Source organism: Patagioenas fasciata, chromosome Z (genome assembly GCF_037038585.1).
Source record: "Patagioenas fasciata isolate bPatFas1 chromosome Z, bPatFas1.hap1, whole genome shotgun sequence".
NCBI lineage: Eukaryota > Metazoa > Chordata > Aves > Columbiformes > Columbidae > Patagioenas > Patagioenas fasciata.
Genome location: NC_092560.1, coordinates 50,437,185 through 50,453,187, shown reverse-complemented (window position 1 = coordinate 50,453,187; position 16,003 = coordinate 50,437,185). Strand labels below are relative to the sequence as shown.

Genomic DNA, 16,003 nt, shown 5'->3' with positions numbered 1-16,003 from the left:
AAACTAAACAAATGCATGACTATAAGTTGAATATTTCCAATGAGATGAATCATCATGTTTGTGTTCTTTGAACTGCAAAACTGCTCTGGAGCCATGTCCCTTCTGAAACAGAAACTGCAAGCAATAACCCATCTGTCTCGGGGAATGCATCCCATGTCTTTGCATGTGTGAATGCTCTGGCTTTTAAGGACTTGATGCTGGACCGAAGTCAGCAATTGAATGCTTTTGTCTGAGCTCTGAACATTGATCTGACCAGTTTGGGATTCTGGAAGTCAGTTATGGAGACTGTTACACTATAGGAATGCTGTCAATATTTTTACAGTTTGCTAACTAAAATTTTTGCTTAGGAAAAGAACAGGGCTAAAGAAGATGTGTTTGAATCAAGAACTGCAGATGGGAACAGTTTTTCTTCCAAGTCTGAAAATTGAAAAAAGCACCTTTATCCACTTATGTATGTGTTGTCTATGTGGACTGTAAGCTTTTCAGGACAAGGCCTTTTTTTCTTAAAAATTGGACAGCATCTAGCATTCTTGGGGTAAAACCCAACTTCAGGAAAAAATAACCAAAAAGTGTTCCAGTGCAATAGCATCTTCTGCCAACGAAGATACCTTTTTGTTGTTTTTCTTTTCTGTTGGTAGTGCTACTTTAAGCCCAAGCAGTATTTTGCTATAGAGGTTGTAGCCGTAACTTTATAATCGCACCAGTGACAGACAGAAACTAAGTTACATTCTTCTAGCTTATAGTTGGGTCCAGCCAGCAATAGAAGTGATAGCGTGGACAGGACTGCTTAGTGCACTACTTTGTTCAGCTGATGCAGGACATTGTTTGACTGTAGATGATGTGCAGTTGCTTTGTGACAAAGCAGTAATCGGTGATCAAATTGTATTGTCGAAAATCATCCAGTCATCTATTGTATTGCTTTGCAGAGTCAAAGAGAAAAGGGTATAAGAAGGAGGAAATGTGGAGAAGTGCTTGTTGCTGAGTAAGTTCAAAGAAGAGGTTTCTTATCCTTGTATTCAAAACCATGTTACCTCTGAAGTTGCATTTGGTTTTGTTAATTAGAACTGCTTTATTTCAGGCCTGTCATAAAAGAGAGCATACCTTTTGTCTGCATTTACATTAGAAACACCTTAAAAGTGTCATACTGGAAATGAAAGTTTCTTTAGAGTTTGTGTGTGTTGGTTCATGCAGTGCGATTAGTCCTACCTGAGAGAGATCTAGGCAGAAGGGCCATGTGGAGGATGTGTGGCTTAGCACTTTTGTCCTAATGCGTTTGCTCTTGCACATTGCTAAGCATACACAGCAAGAGAAGAGGCTGAAGTGGAAGTTGTTATAAAAAGATTCTTGTCCTCATTTGCATTTCCAGTCAGGCAAAATTCTTCTGGATGACTGTGTCCTGCCCCTGGGGAACGCACAGCAGGGGTGACCCGCTTCATTCCTGGCAGAGCGAAACGCTTATTTTCATTTGGTGGGCTGAGGAAAAAGAGGGTGGGTAGCTCTGTCAGTTGAGAAAGAGCATGAAAGTTGATCCGTCTCAACGACAGAAAAAGAAGGAACGTGTCTGGTGAGCCCCAGGGGGATGCAGCTTCTGCTCCATCTTCTTCATTGTTCTCTCTGTCGCCGTTTCACTGTGTAACACCTGCCTTCAGAGCTTAGCAGCATTCAACTAAGAGAAATAATGCTCCAAGTCAGGTTTATTAAAATGTACATAAGAGGTGTATTCCAAGTTTAGTCACCCTTGGATCATCAAGAGCTGGTTTTTTTTATTTATGTGGAGCACTAGCGATCTTCTTAAAGCCGTCCAAAAAAGGAGGGAATATACCATCTGTCCCCATGAGCTTGCAGCAGAAATAATGTTTTTAGCTTTGGGGGAACGTAAGGGTGTGTGTGAGTAAGGGGAGTAATCTGTTCTGCTGTAAGGAAAGCCAAATCTGTTCTTGCATGAGGAAAGCCAAGTCCTTTTAGGAGGGAGAGTCCCTGAATGTAAGTGCTGGGAAGGGGTAGGATTGTGGGGAGCTCCCTAGGATTCAGACAGGGAGCGTACAAACATTTCTCACAGATTCTACCAGGGAGGCAGGCATCAGCATTCTCAGCCTCACAGACCAATTCCATTCTTTATAAAAGCACTTTATTGTGGAGTATTACCAGTTTGCAACTCCGTCTTGCTCATCATAGGTTTGTGTTGCCCCTCTTGTCTAGGTACTTCTGGCAGACCATGCACAGGTTGTTTTGTCCTGTCTGGGGCAGTAAGTAATACTTTCAGGATGCTGAGGAAAGAAAGTATGGTTATTTGCTGAGGGAAAAAAAACTAAGAAATGAAGTTGTGGTAGACACTGGTATTCAAATAGGTAATCGTAAATTATCAGTGAATTTCCACCTTTTTCCCATTTTTTTAAAATATGTGAGAACATACTCTTTTTTATTATTGTTATTATTAATAATTTTGTTCTTCAATGTCTTCTAAGAATGGCATTTGTTCTGTGACTGGACGTGTTTCTAACACCATGTGCAGTAAGCTCCTTTCTGGAAGTTTTGTGAGAACATCGAGAAGCTCTGGGCTGTTTGTCCCACTGAAGTGCCTCTATGGCTGGTGTCTAGGAAAAGCTGTTGCTAACAGTTCTGAGGCAAAATAGGTGTCAGGTGACAGGGTCCCTTTGAGCTTCAACAAAAGATTTTGTAGGTTAAGTGATTTCTTTTGAAGTTATATTTTTCCACTAGAAGAGGGAAAATGTCCGAAGGGATGTCCTTTAGATGTTTTTGTTGCTGAAAGTCATTGAGAGGGGTCTCTTCCAAAAAGCTTTTTCCCTGAGCCATCACAGACAATTTTGTAGGTGGTATTGCTCCTGTTGTTCAGGATACCAGAAATTATCAATGTATACAGCCACAGACACTGCAAAAAAGACTTTCACAAGCAGAGATTGAATATAGGGGCATGCACATGCCAGTAGTTTCTTACTTGATGTAATGATGTTTACCACAGAAGAATAATACCCATGAAATTCTGTTTTGAATTTCTCATGGGCAGATTTTAACAAGAAGGAATACAGTGTTGAATACGACCAAGACCATATAGTTTGCTCTACTCTAAGAAAGCAAGTCTCAAACCAAAAGGAGAATTTATTATTTTAAAAGATTAAATGTAACCTCAAATTTCACAGGAAGTTTGGATCTTGTATTTCTATTTCTTCACATTAGATAGGAGCCTTTGCCCAAAAAGCCATATAAGTTGGTAGATTTTAACTGAGTCTTTATGTAAGTATGTGTATTTTTGTGAGGATTCAAGTATTAAATGTACACAGTGTTTTGTAAGTGGAAAGCTTATAGGTAGAGCAACACCACTCTTGAGCTGATGCAGATGGTATGAGCTGTAAAGCAGCTATAGTTCTTTCTGAAGTCTGGTGGGAATTGGTAGTCCACAATAGCAGATGTCAGTGTCAGCATTTCCACTGGCATAAATAAAAACAAACCGATGCCCTTTAGTTGTAACTGCTAACAGTGTGACTTTGCTGCAGGCTGGAGAATCACTGCTCTGCGGTGCAAGGGAGCATAATCTGTGAGACATCATTCATACATGTAGGCAAGGCTTGACATGGGGGCTGCCAGATTGGAGTCCAGTTGTGAATGCCACACCTTGATGGCAACCTGGATCTCTCCAAGCTTTTTTAGTGAGTTCAGCATGGTCTGTGCATAAAGCCTTCAACCTCATTGAAAAGTAATTTGATTTTTCTGGTCTAATGTCTTTTGTGCTTTTTTTTTTTTCCTCTTCTATCTGCTGGCAGGAATTTGAATCTTGGCTGTAGATCGGCTCTTGGCAGCTGATCAGCTGAATGTCCACGTTATTGAGGCCAACCCAAAGTTAGAGGAAACTCTGCAGCATTTGATATAAATCATATAAGCATCAGAACTGCAGAGTAAGAAATAACAGCAGCAGTTTGCCAGCTACTCTTCTTCCCTGTTCCTGCACAGAAATTTCTGTTCTGTCAGGCAAGCTAGGAAGGATTCATTTGGTTTCAAAAACACCTGGCAGTCTTGTTAAAAACCCATAACTGTGTATGCCTACTTGTCAAGCAGTCTTGTCAAATTCACATAGATGCACTCAGCTAATGAACCATTGCTTTTCCTGCATCTCCCACCTCTAAGGAATTAAGTTGCAGAGGCTAGGGGAGAAGAGGAAACAGGTCTGTGGTTGTCTGGGAAAGCCTTATTATTTTGGTTAGAGCTAAACTTTCTTCAGTGAACGCCAGAGCGAGAGTCTTCCCATCCTGGTGGATGTTATTTAATCACAGGGATGATGCCTGCATTGTCTGTTGCATAGTGTAGGGTTTTTTAAACTCCACAAAATTAGCTGGAATATTCATAATGATGTTTCAGCATCAGTCATTAGCTGTGTGCTGGTGCCACAAAAATGACTTCTCTTCCCGTGTATCTCATTATTTGCAGTTGGAACCTGAAGGCAGCCGGTCATTCCCAAAATAGCCATAGGAAGTGCGAGTAATATAGAAGGGTCTTTGTCTTGCTGTGGGGCTTTGGGTTGCATAGCTGAGCCTGCCCTAGCGCAAGGCCTGGAAACAGGCTGCTGTCTCATCTGGGTGACAGTCTGGGTTGTCCTTTGCAAAAACACTGCACGTGGTGTTGAAAAGGCAGAGGATATTCCCTGCAGAAGAAAAGAATGACTTTGCCTTGCTCTACCAGTGAGCCGGGGAACAGATTAGAGGCTTTTCCTATCTGCAAGGAAGGTCATCCATCATGCCTCATTCAGGCAGTCATACTCAGTGGGCTTGTTCTCTCTTGCTACACTGAACCTTTTTCTCCACAGCTTTTCCAGGGAAGTAAAGCACATAATAACAGAACTGTTGCTTTTGTAACTTGTACTACAGGCATTTTGTCAATGCTGCTTTGACTTCCTTTTCTATGCTGTTCTAATTCCCCCACGCTGTGCTAAGAAACAGGTGTGAACGAATGTGTAAGAATACGTGTATTCTTCAGTATGTGGGTGAATGCGTGTCAGGAGAAGAGAGCAGTGTATTTATGTGGCTCATCTCTGTCTAACCGTAGTATTTTTTTTAAATTTTTTGACCCACATCACCTCTATTTTAACTTTACCCTTGAAATCACATCAGATAGTTCCTGTTTCCTCTCAAAAACAGACCCCCACTATTTAGAGTGATCTTACACTGTTCTATTAATTACAGGAATTGTGACTTTTATGTTCAGAGGTTAATTGATAATATCTGCATATAGCATTTTCCCTTAAAATAAATAGAGTTACAGTAATTAACCTTATGTCCAGGTTAACAGACAATATCATTTGTCTCAGTTGTATCCTGAGGTAGGATTTTTCTTATGTAGCTGTTGGCTTCTTGCTTTGCTTTCTGTTTTCTTCATAACCCTGAAGTAGTGGAATGAAGGGAAGAGTGAAAAATGTGTCATGTTGGCATATTGAGGTGATCCCTTTACTCAAAATGCATTCTTTAGAATAGTGTGCTTTCTTGTATTAACTTGTCCACAAAACTGTTTGGATTATCTGTGATGTAAAATTTGGGAATTTCTTGGGCATGAATCTAGGCGGAGCATGGCTCTGAGTCTGACACTTGCAGCTAGCAATTACTAGCAAACTGCAGGAACTGGATTATTGCAAACATCATGCTCATCTCAGAGGAAAAGCAAACTACATAGATTTTCTGTCTCAGAGTCAGATTTATTCTCCTCCTTTAAGGTTTCCAAAAATATCAGCAAGAAGCATGGGGCAACAAAGAGTAATCATAAAAGACAGAGAGAGATCTATGAAATTCTCTAACGTTTTCATAAAAAAAAATTTCCTGTGATATCTGAGCCTTTTAAATTTGGGTGAACATCTATGAATATATGGGCACATGTGAATGGATGGATGTCTGAGGAAGAGAGGTATCACGGGTAGCGCTGAGAGACAATGTTCGCAGTCAATTTTATTGTTTTCTTAGCACTCAGAATCTTCTGTGTTTTTTTTTTTTTCCCCCTACCTGCTCATTCTTATCCACAGGCATCTTTAAAATTTCCCTCAGGGCTTACATTTGTTTTGTGGACATTTTTCATTTCTGTGGTAATCTATTTCATACTCTTCTGCAAGGTGCAGAGAAACTTCAGAAATCTGATTTCATAAACAAATTAGGGGCTGAAATACATATTGATAACTCTTTGCTTACCTGCATTTATTTACCTGTCAGGGACAAATATAACTTATCCTGATGCGTTTGTCTGACTTCCAGAGGGAAAAGCCTTACCTTTTTATCCACCTGTAAGAATCAGCTTGCCTGACCACAGTGTGTCTGCGTGTCCTTATGCAGAGCAGCCTTCCCCAGAATACAATGCTGACATTTAGCCTGAGTTATCCTGTTGCTGTGACTAGAGTATTGCAGTGTGGAGCAAGTGGTGGCCTCCCTCGAGGTGGCTGTTGGGGTAGACTTTTGGGTAGTCTGGTGTCCACAGCTGCAGTAATTGGTACGTCAATGGTAAAGTCTGTTCTTAGCGTTTGCAGTGTTACAGTAGATTTCATTCACATTTTGAGGGTAGGGCGTGTAGTTTGATGTTGTATCAAACTAGATCATGACCAAGTTGATTGGTGATTTTTGAAAAAAAAACTCTGAAAATCTTGCTGTTTCACTCAGGTGAATGAAATTAGGTTAATGGGTCAATTTCTGCATAAATGGATTTAGGACCAGAACTGGCTAAATTGCACAAAAGCTAACCATTATTCTCTGATTACTTAACAGCTGACTTAAATGTGGGGATTTGTATTTTTCTACTGTTTTATGACCTTAAAAATTTACAGTTTCATTTCAAATAAATGGGACAGGTTTCCTGAAGAATACAGCCAGGGCTCATGCACTAAATGTATGAACGTTTCTTGGATTAACAAAAAGCAAAGGAGAACTGTTTGTGATTACATTGAGCTTTAAACACAGTAGTATGTTGAATGGGATCCTAACTTATTCTTCAAAGTTAACCTATGCCCTTGTATACTGATTTGATCTGTTTTGCAGATCTAAGAGGACTGGAAATTAAGGTTTTCTTCCTGCTTAGAGGGTGAAGAGGGACTGCAATCCATTTAAGTATGTACCAGCAGTGAAAGGAAGCAAATGCTAAGTATCTGAGGGAATGTGACCTGAAGAGTTGGCTGAGCTGTAGGGCTTGTTTTAGGATTACTGCCCAATCCCAATGTTATGTTTACAGCAGGCATGTGGCAGCTGAGAAAATGTCTGCAGAGCGGTGTCAAACTTTTAATCAGTGACAGTTGTCAGTATTGTTGTGAAAACGTATCAGGCATTGTGTTCCACCTTTGCTATCCAAAAGGGGAGAAAGAGAAAGGAAGACCACATTTCTTTCCCATTACAGCTTTGGGTCACCTGCAGTGATGTGATTTTTATTCCATCCATCAGATGAGAGAATAGAAGGTCAGTTGACTGGCACTGATATTTCCCAGGCAAAGTGGGGGCTGGGGAGAGTAGTGACGTTGCTGGTAGTGTATCTGTTTTCTATTAAGCATTCTGAGATGAAACAGCAAAGTATATTTTAGAGATGGCGTTCTCTCCTGTCAAAAGGCAGAGATTGCTACATTTAGTTCTTAAATCAATTCAGAATCTTGACAGAGGTTTGCTGAAGTCCCACAAATAATCAATAGAACTATTTTTATCTCTTCAATGAGTGAGGCTTTTAAAAATAATAAAGACATCTTTGTAATGACCGACCAAGCTGTTCCAGACTTAGGTCTGTTGCTCTCTGTGGTTGGGAGTGGTGAGTGAAAGGGGTTATTTAGACATTGCCTTTGTTCCATTCTGCAGGTCTGTAACCCCAAAATAAAATTGCAAATGTTTCTGGCAGTCATTCTCCAGGCACAGATGGCTTTCCTCCCAGTTTTGGCAAGCCTGATTTCAGTATAAAACTGAGCAATTATTAGAAAGTGAAATATTGCATGATATAATACCACTGCCACCACCATCAACATCGTGACAAATGGAGCGTTCATTGTTTCTGGTGCCATGTGAGAGAGCTAGTGCCCCTGCATTACCTCCTCTAAAACATGCACTTTTGCTGCTGCTGGTGATGCATAGACAGAGGGATGGAACAGAGCAGATGCTTTAGCAAGGAACTGTGGCCATTTTCTCATTTGCGTTGGCTCTATATTTCAATGCAAATATCACTGAACAGGTGGCTGATGAGGCCCCTATGGACTATTTACAGTAAAGGTTACAACCAAAATCGATAGGCCTGAGATGCTTCTAATTCCATCTGGGAGATGTTCATCTTCCATCTGACTGTTCCCTCTCTGAACAGCAGCATCCTATTAACACTGCAGTCATTGGGGATGTCTCACTCAGGTCAGCAGAAGGTTTCTCCTATTTAGACCTCCATTTGTTCCTTACATTTTCTTTTTTGCACTGCACTGAATCGAGCAGTAATGTTGATCTTGACAAGACAGGTTGCCAGCATTAAGCATGCTGAGTTTTGCCTGCTGATTTGACACCTGCTACCACCATTCGGCAGGCCGAGGCTCATCAGTGCTGCCTGGGGGTTGTCCAGATCTTTTCAGCTTATCACTTGCAGAAGCAGGAGGTAGTGATGTTACGTATCATAGCTGACATTATTGTGCGTGATGTACAGCTTGTAAAGTTGCAAACGAGGAGAGAAAAAAGCTGGTAAGGACTCATGTTTGCACAAACCTGAACAAAATAAGCAAGTATCCCTGAAACTTGGTTGAAAAGTACTTTGTATTTTGGCCAAAATGTTATTTTAGATTTGCTTTTTTGCAAGTCTTAGTGGGAAGATCCATATGGTCCCTGTATCTGTGCTTCATCTAACTAGCAGTGAAGTTTGTATTGTTCTTTTTAATGAAGGTAGATGCTGCTGCTTACTATATGAGGCAAGATCTCTCTCACTGGTGTCTTTCCCTTGGGCCTAATCGTCACATCTGGCATGCAGCCCACAGCAGCTGGGCAATGAGTAAGCAGTACTGAATCCAGTTAAAATGGTAGTAAAGTGTGTATACCAAGAGGGCACCCCTGCATTCCTCTTATGGTCAGGGAGAACTTGTTGATACAAAAAAAGATGCGATGGAGCATGCTTCATACACATAATACAGGCTCAACAGAGATGTTGGAGAGTGGGAGGCTTCCCCTGGGCACTCCCTCTTTCTCCTTATTCAGGAGGGACCTCTTGCCACCACATGATTTGAAGGAGTGCAGGTGAATATCCCAATGTAGCCTCCCTGTCATAAGGGCCAGCTACCTGGAGTGCTACAGTGCTTTTTTGGCTACATGAAATGAATGGCCAGCTGTAGAGACAACAGGAGCAGGACAGGAGAGAAAAGATAGATGATGGCTGCACCATCAGTCACAAAAAGATATTGGAGGTTGGTGGTGATGATGGGCATAGAGTTGGCATTAAGTCTCTGTGGCCACCTGCACCACCATTCAGGTGACTGAGCATCAATCACTAGAGAAAGGAAAATACAAGCAGAAGAGCTGGCCATCCTGGGCACTGTCCTGCTGTGTGCCAATTCAGTTGTCACGTCTGGCACTCCATGCTGTGTCTTGCTGGTAGCCACTTGTGTCTCCTCTCTCTTGAGCTCCCCAAGCACCCGCTGAGCTTCTGTTCACTCACATCTGTCTGAGGCCCTTGGCACCACTCAGCCTGGGCATTTTGCATCATCCTTCCCGCTGCCAGGTACAGCCATGAGAGGTGGCTGAGCAGCAGCTCGCCCACCACCCAAACAAGTGTAGACCAAGGTTGCTCTCCCGAACAGCTCTGCTGTGCCGGCCTAACTTTCCTCGTTTCCTGGAAGCTGCAGCCTGCAGGTTGTATTCCTTCCTTTTTTGTAAGCGTTGATGCGTTATTCCTAATTTCTTTCTCTGACTTGCACAGAACTCTTGTCTTTCACTTTCTAGGAACTGTGAATTTTAAGGGGTAAATAGCAGTAATGATATCTTCTACTCAGAGGTTTCCAAAGGCTTAGCCAAAGGAGATGAAGGGTGCCTGCCAGCATCGCATGGCAAATCTGTACCATGGCAGGGAACAGCAGTCAGGCCGTCCGGCAGATTTCTGGGCTCTGTGGCAAAGCATGTGCTGTGTAGATCAGTATGTGCTTTTTTTGCATGGATAGATAGATCTTGCTCTGGAAGTCTCTTTCAATGAGACACTGAAGTAGGATTTGGGTTTCTGATTCACTTGCATGCCTTTAAATCTCTTACTGCAGGGGAGTCTAAAATCTTTTTGTTACGTCTGTTATGCAACTCAAAACAGTCTCTTCTCTACTTTTCTTTGTGGTTCTTTTGTTTTTCCCAGGGTAGGAAAGGAAAAGCTGATTGTGATGGGAAGTGCTATTTGCTGAGTATTTCAAGAGTCATTTCACAGAGGCTGCTACTTTTTCTTGTCGTACATTTTTCGTTCAAATTCATATGGCTTCAGTTTTTCGTTTCCTCACTGTTTGGTTAAATGTTGTTCCTTCTTGCTGGATTTACTGTCTTTTTGAAGAATAAGTCATTTCTACATGTTTGTAGAAACAAACAGCCCTGTTTTCATGGCCATTAGATTATGTGGTCTTCATGCATAACACAGACCATTCAATTTTGTCTGGTAATTCACACATTAAGCTTAATAATTTGTGGATCGAAGTGCAGCTGTCGTGTGTGAACACAGCCCATCATAGTATAAAGAAGGTTTGTAATAAATGAATATAACAAGATCTCTCCATTACTGAGTAGGTTTACTGTGCCATGGGAAAATTCTGACATGATTACATACTTTGATTTTACTTGGAGTTCCAATGGGGTTAGTTGAACATACAGTGTGGCCAAAGCAGCAAGATGGGAGGTTTTCTAACATGGAAGAAAGCCCTTTTCTCTCTGCTGCCAGCCTGACTGAATTTGTATGTTTATTCCTCTTGATCTGACACAGAAATGACTGAGCAAGCTGAGACAGGGGTAAGAACAGAGGTGCCGGTACAGCAGCCTCAGGAGGGAACCAGTAACTGGTTTATACGGCCAGAAAGTGCAGGGAGGAGGAGGAGGAAGGGCAGGGCTGAAGGGTGAATCTGGCTGTGCTGGAAGAACTGTCAGCAAAGAAACTGCAGGATGGGGACACAGTGAGATCCAGGTGGTTGAGGGGAGAAGCCAGGACCCCGGTGCCACTGTAGGGAAGGAAGTTATAGATGTGTCTATGCTGCTGCTGCTGTTGCTGTTAAATTTGTTCTCAATATTAAATCTGGCCTTACAATTTTATGGCATTTACCAGGAAGTTAGCATGTTTAATGTGATTTGTATAACCCTGCTGGAACTTAAAACTGTAAATACAATAACATGGTTACTAGGGTATTATGGCGGCAGCCATGTAACCGTTTCTTTAGCCAAGCACCTATTCTATATGCATTTCCACCCAGACTGTTGTTCCCTAAATGCTAAAAATATCAGACAGCAAAAGGTAGAGCTCGTTATGGTGGCTTCATGTTGGCTCAGGTAGCTGTGGATAGCCATGGTGGAGGGCACTTGGCACAGAAAAATCAGACTTTTCTCCTTGGTTTGGAATGATTTTTACTTTCTAGGCATCAGAAACTCCTTCCTGACAGCAGCATGATTTTTACAAAATTAAATGCCCCTATGTCAGGCATCTGGGGCAGGGGGATAGTATGTATGTATATGAATATATGTATTTATGCGTAGTCTTTGAGTGAGTAAATATAATAGTAATAGAACTATATTGCGCTAGTGTCCAAACATCCTACGTGGAGGTGGTTCACCCTTGGCCTGTAGTGTACACAGCAAAGTTTATTCCATGTAGGAACACAAAACTTTGATTTCCAGATGGGTTAAGAAATCATATGGTTTATTTATACTTGATCATAATAAAACAGAAAGAAGAGAAAACATAAGTATCCAGAACAAGTCATCTTACATAGATATTTGAAACTCTCAACTTCAGAAAGAAGAAACAGAGCACCAAAATATCCTGTGTAAAGTTATATTTGCATTGGTCTTAAGCATGAAAGAAGCAGATTAGTTGGGTTTTTTGTGAAGCTTGGAAGAAATCTCATCTACTCCGCCAGCTCAATGGCTACCAGTCATTGTGTTAGATTATAAAACATGCATTTGGAGTGCTGTATTTTATTAGCATGTTTGCTAATGAAAGAACACCACCAAAACTCAGTCTGCTTGTCACCAGTAGCTTCCTTCAGCAGGAGCAGGAATCATGTTTTGAAGAGGGAGAACTGAAGTTCTCAGAGACAGTTCTCTGTCAATCAGTATGGCCTAATGCAGGCCAGATTGAACTGCAGTGGTCTTATATTGACTGAAGATCTCTCCATCGATGTTTGCAAAACCTTTATTTGAAGACAGTGTCTGTACTTGCTGGGCATCACCGTCTGGCTACTCATGCTTCACCAGACACTGCGTTAACAGCATTTTCGATTAGAAGGTAGTTTCAGCACAGTTGCAAGTGAGAACATTTGCATCACTCCCAGGAGCCCAACCAGAGATGAGTATTTGCTGAAAAGGAAATTCGTACTAAAAATAAATGTGACCTTCTCAAATCAGCACTTTTCTGAAATTCCACAGAAATAGTACAGCTCTTTCCACCATTGTAAGAACAGCAAAAGTAATCTTATGTTTGAATAATTATGTCCTAGTAAAAAGCTGCCTTTGAATGCAACATGAGACCTACTTGACGTTACTTTATTGGCACGGGCATTGATACAGATGTGCAGTCCACTTGAATCATTGACAGACTGAAGTACACATTTTGCGTTTACTTTGTATGGATTTGAACAACTATGTTAGCACTAGAGCAACAGTATTATGCTTTTTTCTCTCTTCTTCCTGTTTTCTTTCCCAGAAGCTACCCTTAAGAATGACAGAGACTATCATATACTTAAAGATGAACTAGTCTTTGTTAGAAGGCAATATGTCAGTTCATTTGTCCATTAATTCTTTTCAGGTAAAAGACAAAAGATCTGGCCCAATAACATGTACATAAAACAACAAAGTAAGAGTGCTGTGCATTGCTCATTTTCGTGGAAGCTGTCTCCTGTATACATCTATGTGGAGTACATGTGTCTGCGTAAGAAAGAGGGAATGATGGTGCAGAATTGCCCATGGGAGAAGTTTTTCAAGCTCTGAAGTGGAGTGGCAGCAATATGTCTGCAGTACCATACACTTTCTTCATAGCATACACACATTGCTAGATAGGGGATGATGTGCTGATAGGGAGTAACAGAAAGCAGCTCTTCTTACGCTCCAGAGTCTCACTGTGAGCCAAGGGGTTTGAACTGTCAGCTTAGAGACTGATAACTGTGGATGAGTAAGGTTTAAGTGGAAGAATTGGATTGCTTGCTGTTAAACTGGTGGTCCTCCTGTGCATTTCAGAAAAGACTTCTGCATTGGACCGTAACAATTTCAAGAAAGAAAGAATTTAATTTTATTTGTGTATTAAGGCACTTTTGTCGCTTTACATTGAACCTACAGGGACAAAATTTTTAAGGGGCAAAATTAAGTTGTGTAGAGAGAAAGGAATTAACACCTTCAATGTATATATCTCACTTTTAATTCAACCTTTTGAGGGAAAGTGTGTTCCCAAGAACTGTATTTAATTCTGCTGCTTGTTTCTACTTCAGACATTCCTCATGGCCCCAGATAGTGTTTCACTGGGCATGGAAACAAATAGGAACAATTCCTGCCCCAGAGAGCTGAGAGTCAAGAGAAAATATAAGAGGTGATTAAAGAGACAAATGGAGGAAACAGGTAGAGAAAGTGTCTGCAGGCAGACATAGCTGTGTCAGTAATCTTACACAGCTATCGGCCTAAGCAGTGCTAGATGGAAATGCTTCTCTTGGGGCTTGTGGGTACTATCTTCTAGTTTACATTCTCACGTAAGGTATAATAGGCAGACAGTGTCTGCATTGTGTTGCATTTATTCTTGCTATTTTTATCCTTTGCCATCCGTCTGACACTTTGTTCAGTTAAGGTGTCAGTCATTGTCTAACATTACATTTAATTTTGTCTAGTCTCAGTCTAATTCAGTCTCTCAGTTATTTTGTTAACAGAAGTAGAGAGTCAGCCAAGTGTCCGGTTTGTGTGTTTGGATAATAATAGGCAAACACAGAGTATAATAAATCATTAATCCCTATAGATTGTATCACTCTGCACCAGAGTCCTTATTCCAATCCAGTTATAGGAGCTGATATTTTATTTGAAAGCAAATATCTGATAAGGCAAATTAATTATTGTGACATTTTTCAGTTGGGTAAAAAATGAGGAATCAGCTGTATCTGTGAAATTACAAATGAAAATGCAACACTCAAGACTTGTTAATGCTTTTTTTGGCATCAAGAAAGGAGACATAGGTATCTAATATAAAATGGTGTTGCAGAAGGGCAAGTTAGCACTTTGTTTGCCAAATTAAGTTTCAAAGACTGTGTAGGTTATGAAGTTTGACTTTATGCCTGTAAATCTTGAATGACTGACAGACTACTGTAAAATACCTTTGTTCAAAAGGAATCTTTCGCTGGCGGCATCAAAGGTTTGAAACTCTGGAAGGGATGAAAAGAAAACCCCACTTTTACACTGATTTCCCCTGCAGATCAACATCTGTGTGAAATTTGCCTGGGAGTTATGAGCTATTTACTGTATTACGTGCTGTTTTCTTTCACTGTATCCAAAGGCCCCTGTGGTTCCTTTTATCTTCAAGATTTAGGGATATTTTTGTACATTAAATGTGAATGAGTGAATGCATCACTAGAACACAGGGAAAAAATGATGGCTTTAGACAGTTCTGTTCTCCCTTATTTTGTCACAAGCTGGAGTGTTGGTTTTATGGCACCTAAATTTATGGGTACATATTTTTACGGTAAGGCCCAATGACATGTTCTGCATGCTCCATCAAGCTCTCTCAGTGTTTCTTCACTTGATGCACAACTCTGCAGGGTAGGAATCAGTTCCGTAGTATAACCCCTAATCTCTTTTTAACCACAATAATCTAGTGTGGGGGTTTTTTGTTATTTATTTATGGTGTGTGTCATGGTGTCATCATGTAATTATGCAAACCAGAGACGGGGAAAACGAAGTATTTCCTGCAAAAGTCTTGTCAACTGTTGATCAGTGCAGGAGACAAAGTTTCTTTATTGCATATAAGCAGCTGAGGAAGAAAATTCTTCATAACTCAGAGATGTGGCATTGCTGGGGCATTGGCTAAAGGGACACTGGCCTGGTAAGAAACATGAGATACCTCTGCAGGTACAGTGAGAGGCTTGTGAGGAGGAAAACTCCCTGTGCTTTCCATTGACTCTTTTTAGCTTTCTGTTTGCAGTGGTTAAAATGGCACAGACTGAAGGCGCTTAAGGCCTTGTTTGTCTTCCACAGGGTGAAGTGAAGAAGTGAAGACTCCCAGCTGAACTACTATGAGGTCAGAAGCCTTGCTGCTATATTTCACACTGCTACACTTTGCTGGGGCTGGTTTCCCAGAAGATTCTGAGCCGATCAGTATTTCGCATGGCAACTGTAAGTATAAGAGGCCAGAAGAGTTAATTTACTTAATACCGATCAGGGGTCTTCAAGGCAACGCTATTTTGTTACAGTTGCAATGAACAAGGTTGTTTTTCTTAATGTCTCCAGATAAGCCAATTTATGTTCTCAGATACTGATACAGGAACAGGACTTTTTCACGTTGACACATTACTGGGTGGTAAACTGCTTGATCTTCCAAACACATAGCCTTTGTCCTTTGCAAACAGAGACACTTCAGTAGCATAATCAAACCAAGTATCTTGATCTATCCTGCAGCAAAGGAAGGAAGCCTCCTCCCCTTCCTGCCCCTTAATCCAAGTGTTCTTCACCTGACTTGTGAAAATGTAGTTCTGGATAGCCAGTGAAGCACCTCAGGCTGTCAAGAATAGTACACTAAAGTAATGGAGCTCTGAAAACATAATTCTTTGGTCTAATACACATACTTGAACTTATTTCTTTAGAGCTCTCACAGACTCCAC

The 16,003-nt window shown here is 41.0% G+C and overlaps 1 protein-coding gene across 9 annotated transcripts in view; it reads left to right on the top strand.

Moving 5' to 3' along the window:
* The window catches only part of SEMA6A (semaphorin 6A), a 115,162-nt gene that overhangs the window by 36,455 nt on the left and 62,704 nt on the right, over positions 1–16,003 (top strand). For all 9 annotated transcript variants that reach the window (XM_065860312.2, XM_065860311.2, XM_065860319.2 and 6 more), the window contains one exon: positions 15,381–15,518. In XM_065860312.2, coding sequence (XP_065716384.1) covers positions 15,419–15,518 — 100 coding nt within the window. In that variant the 5' untranslated portion in view covers positions 15,381–15,418. The remainder of the gene's footprint in view (positions 1–15,380; positions 15,519–16,003) is intronic.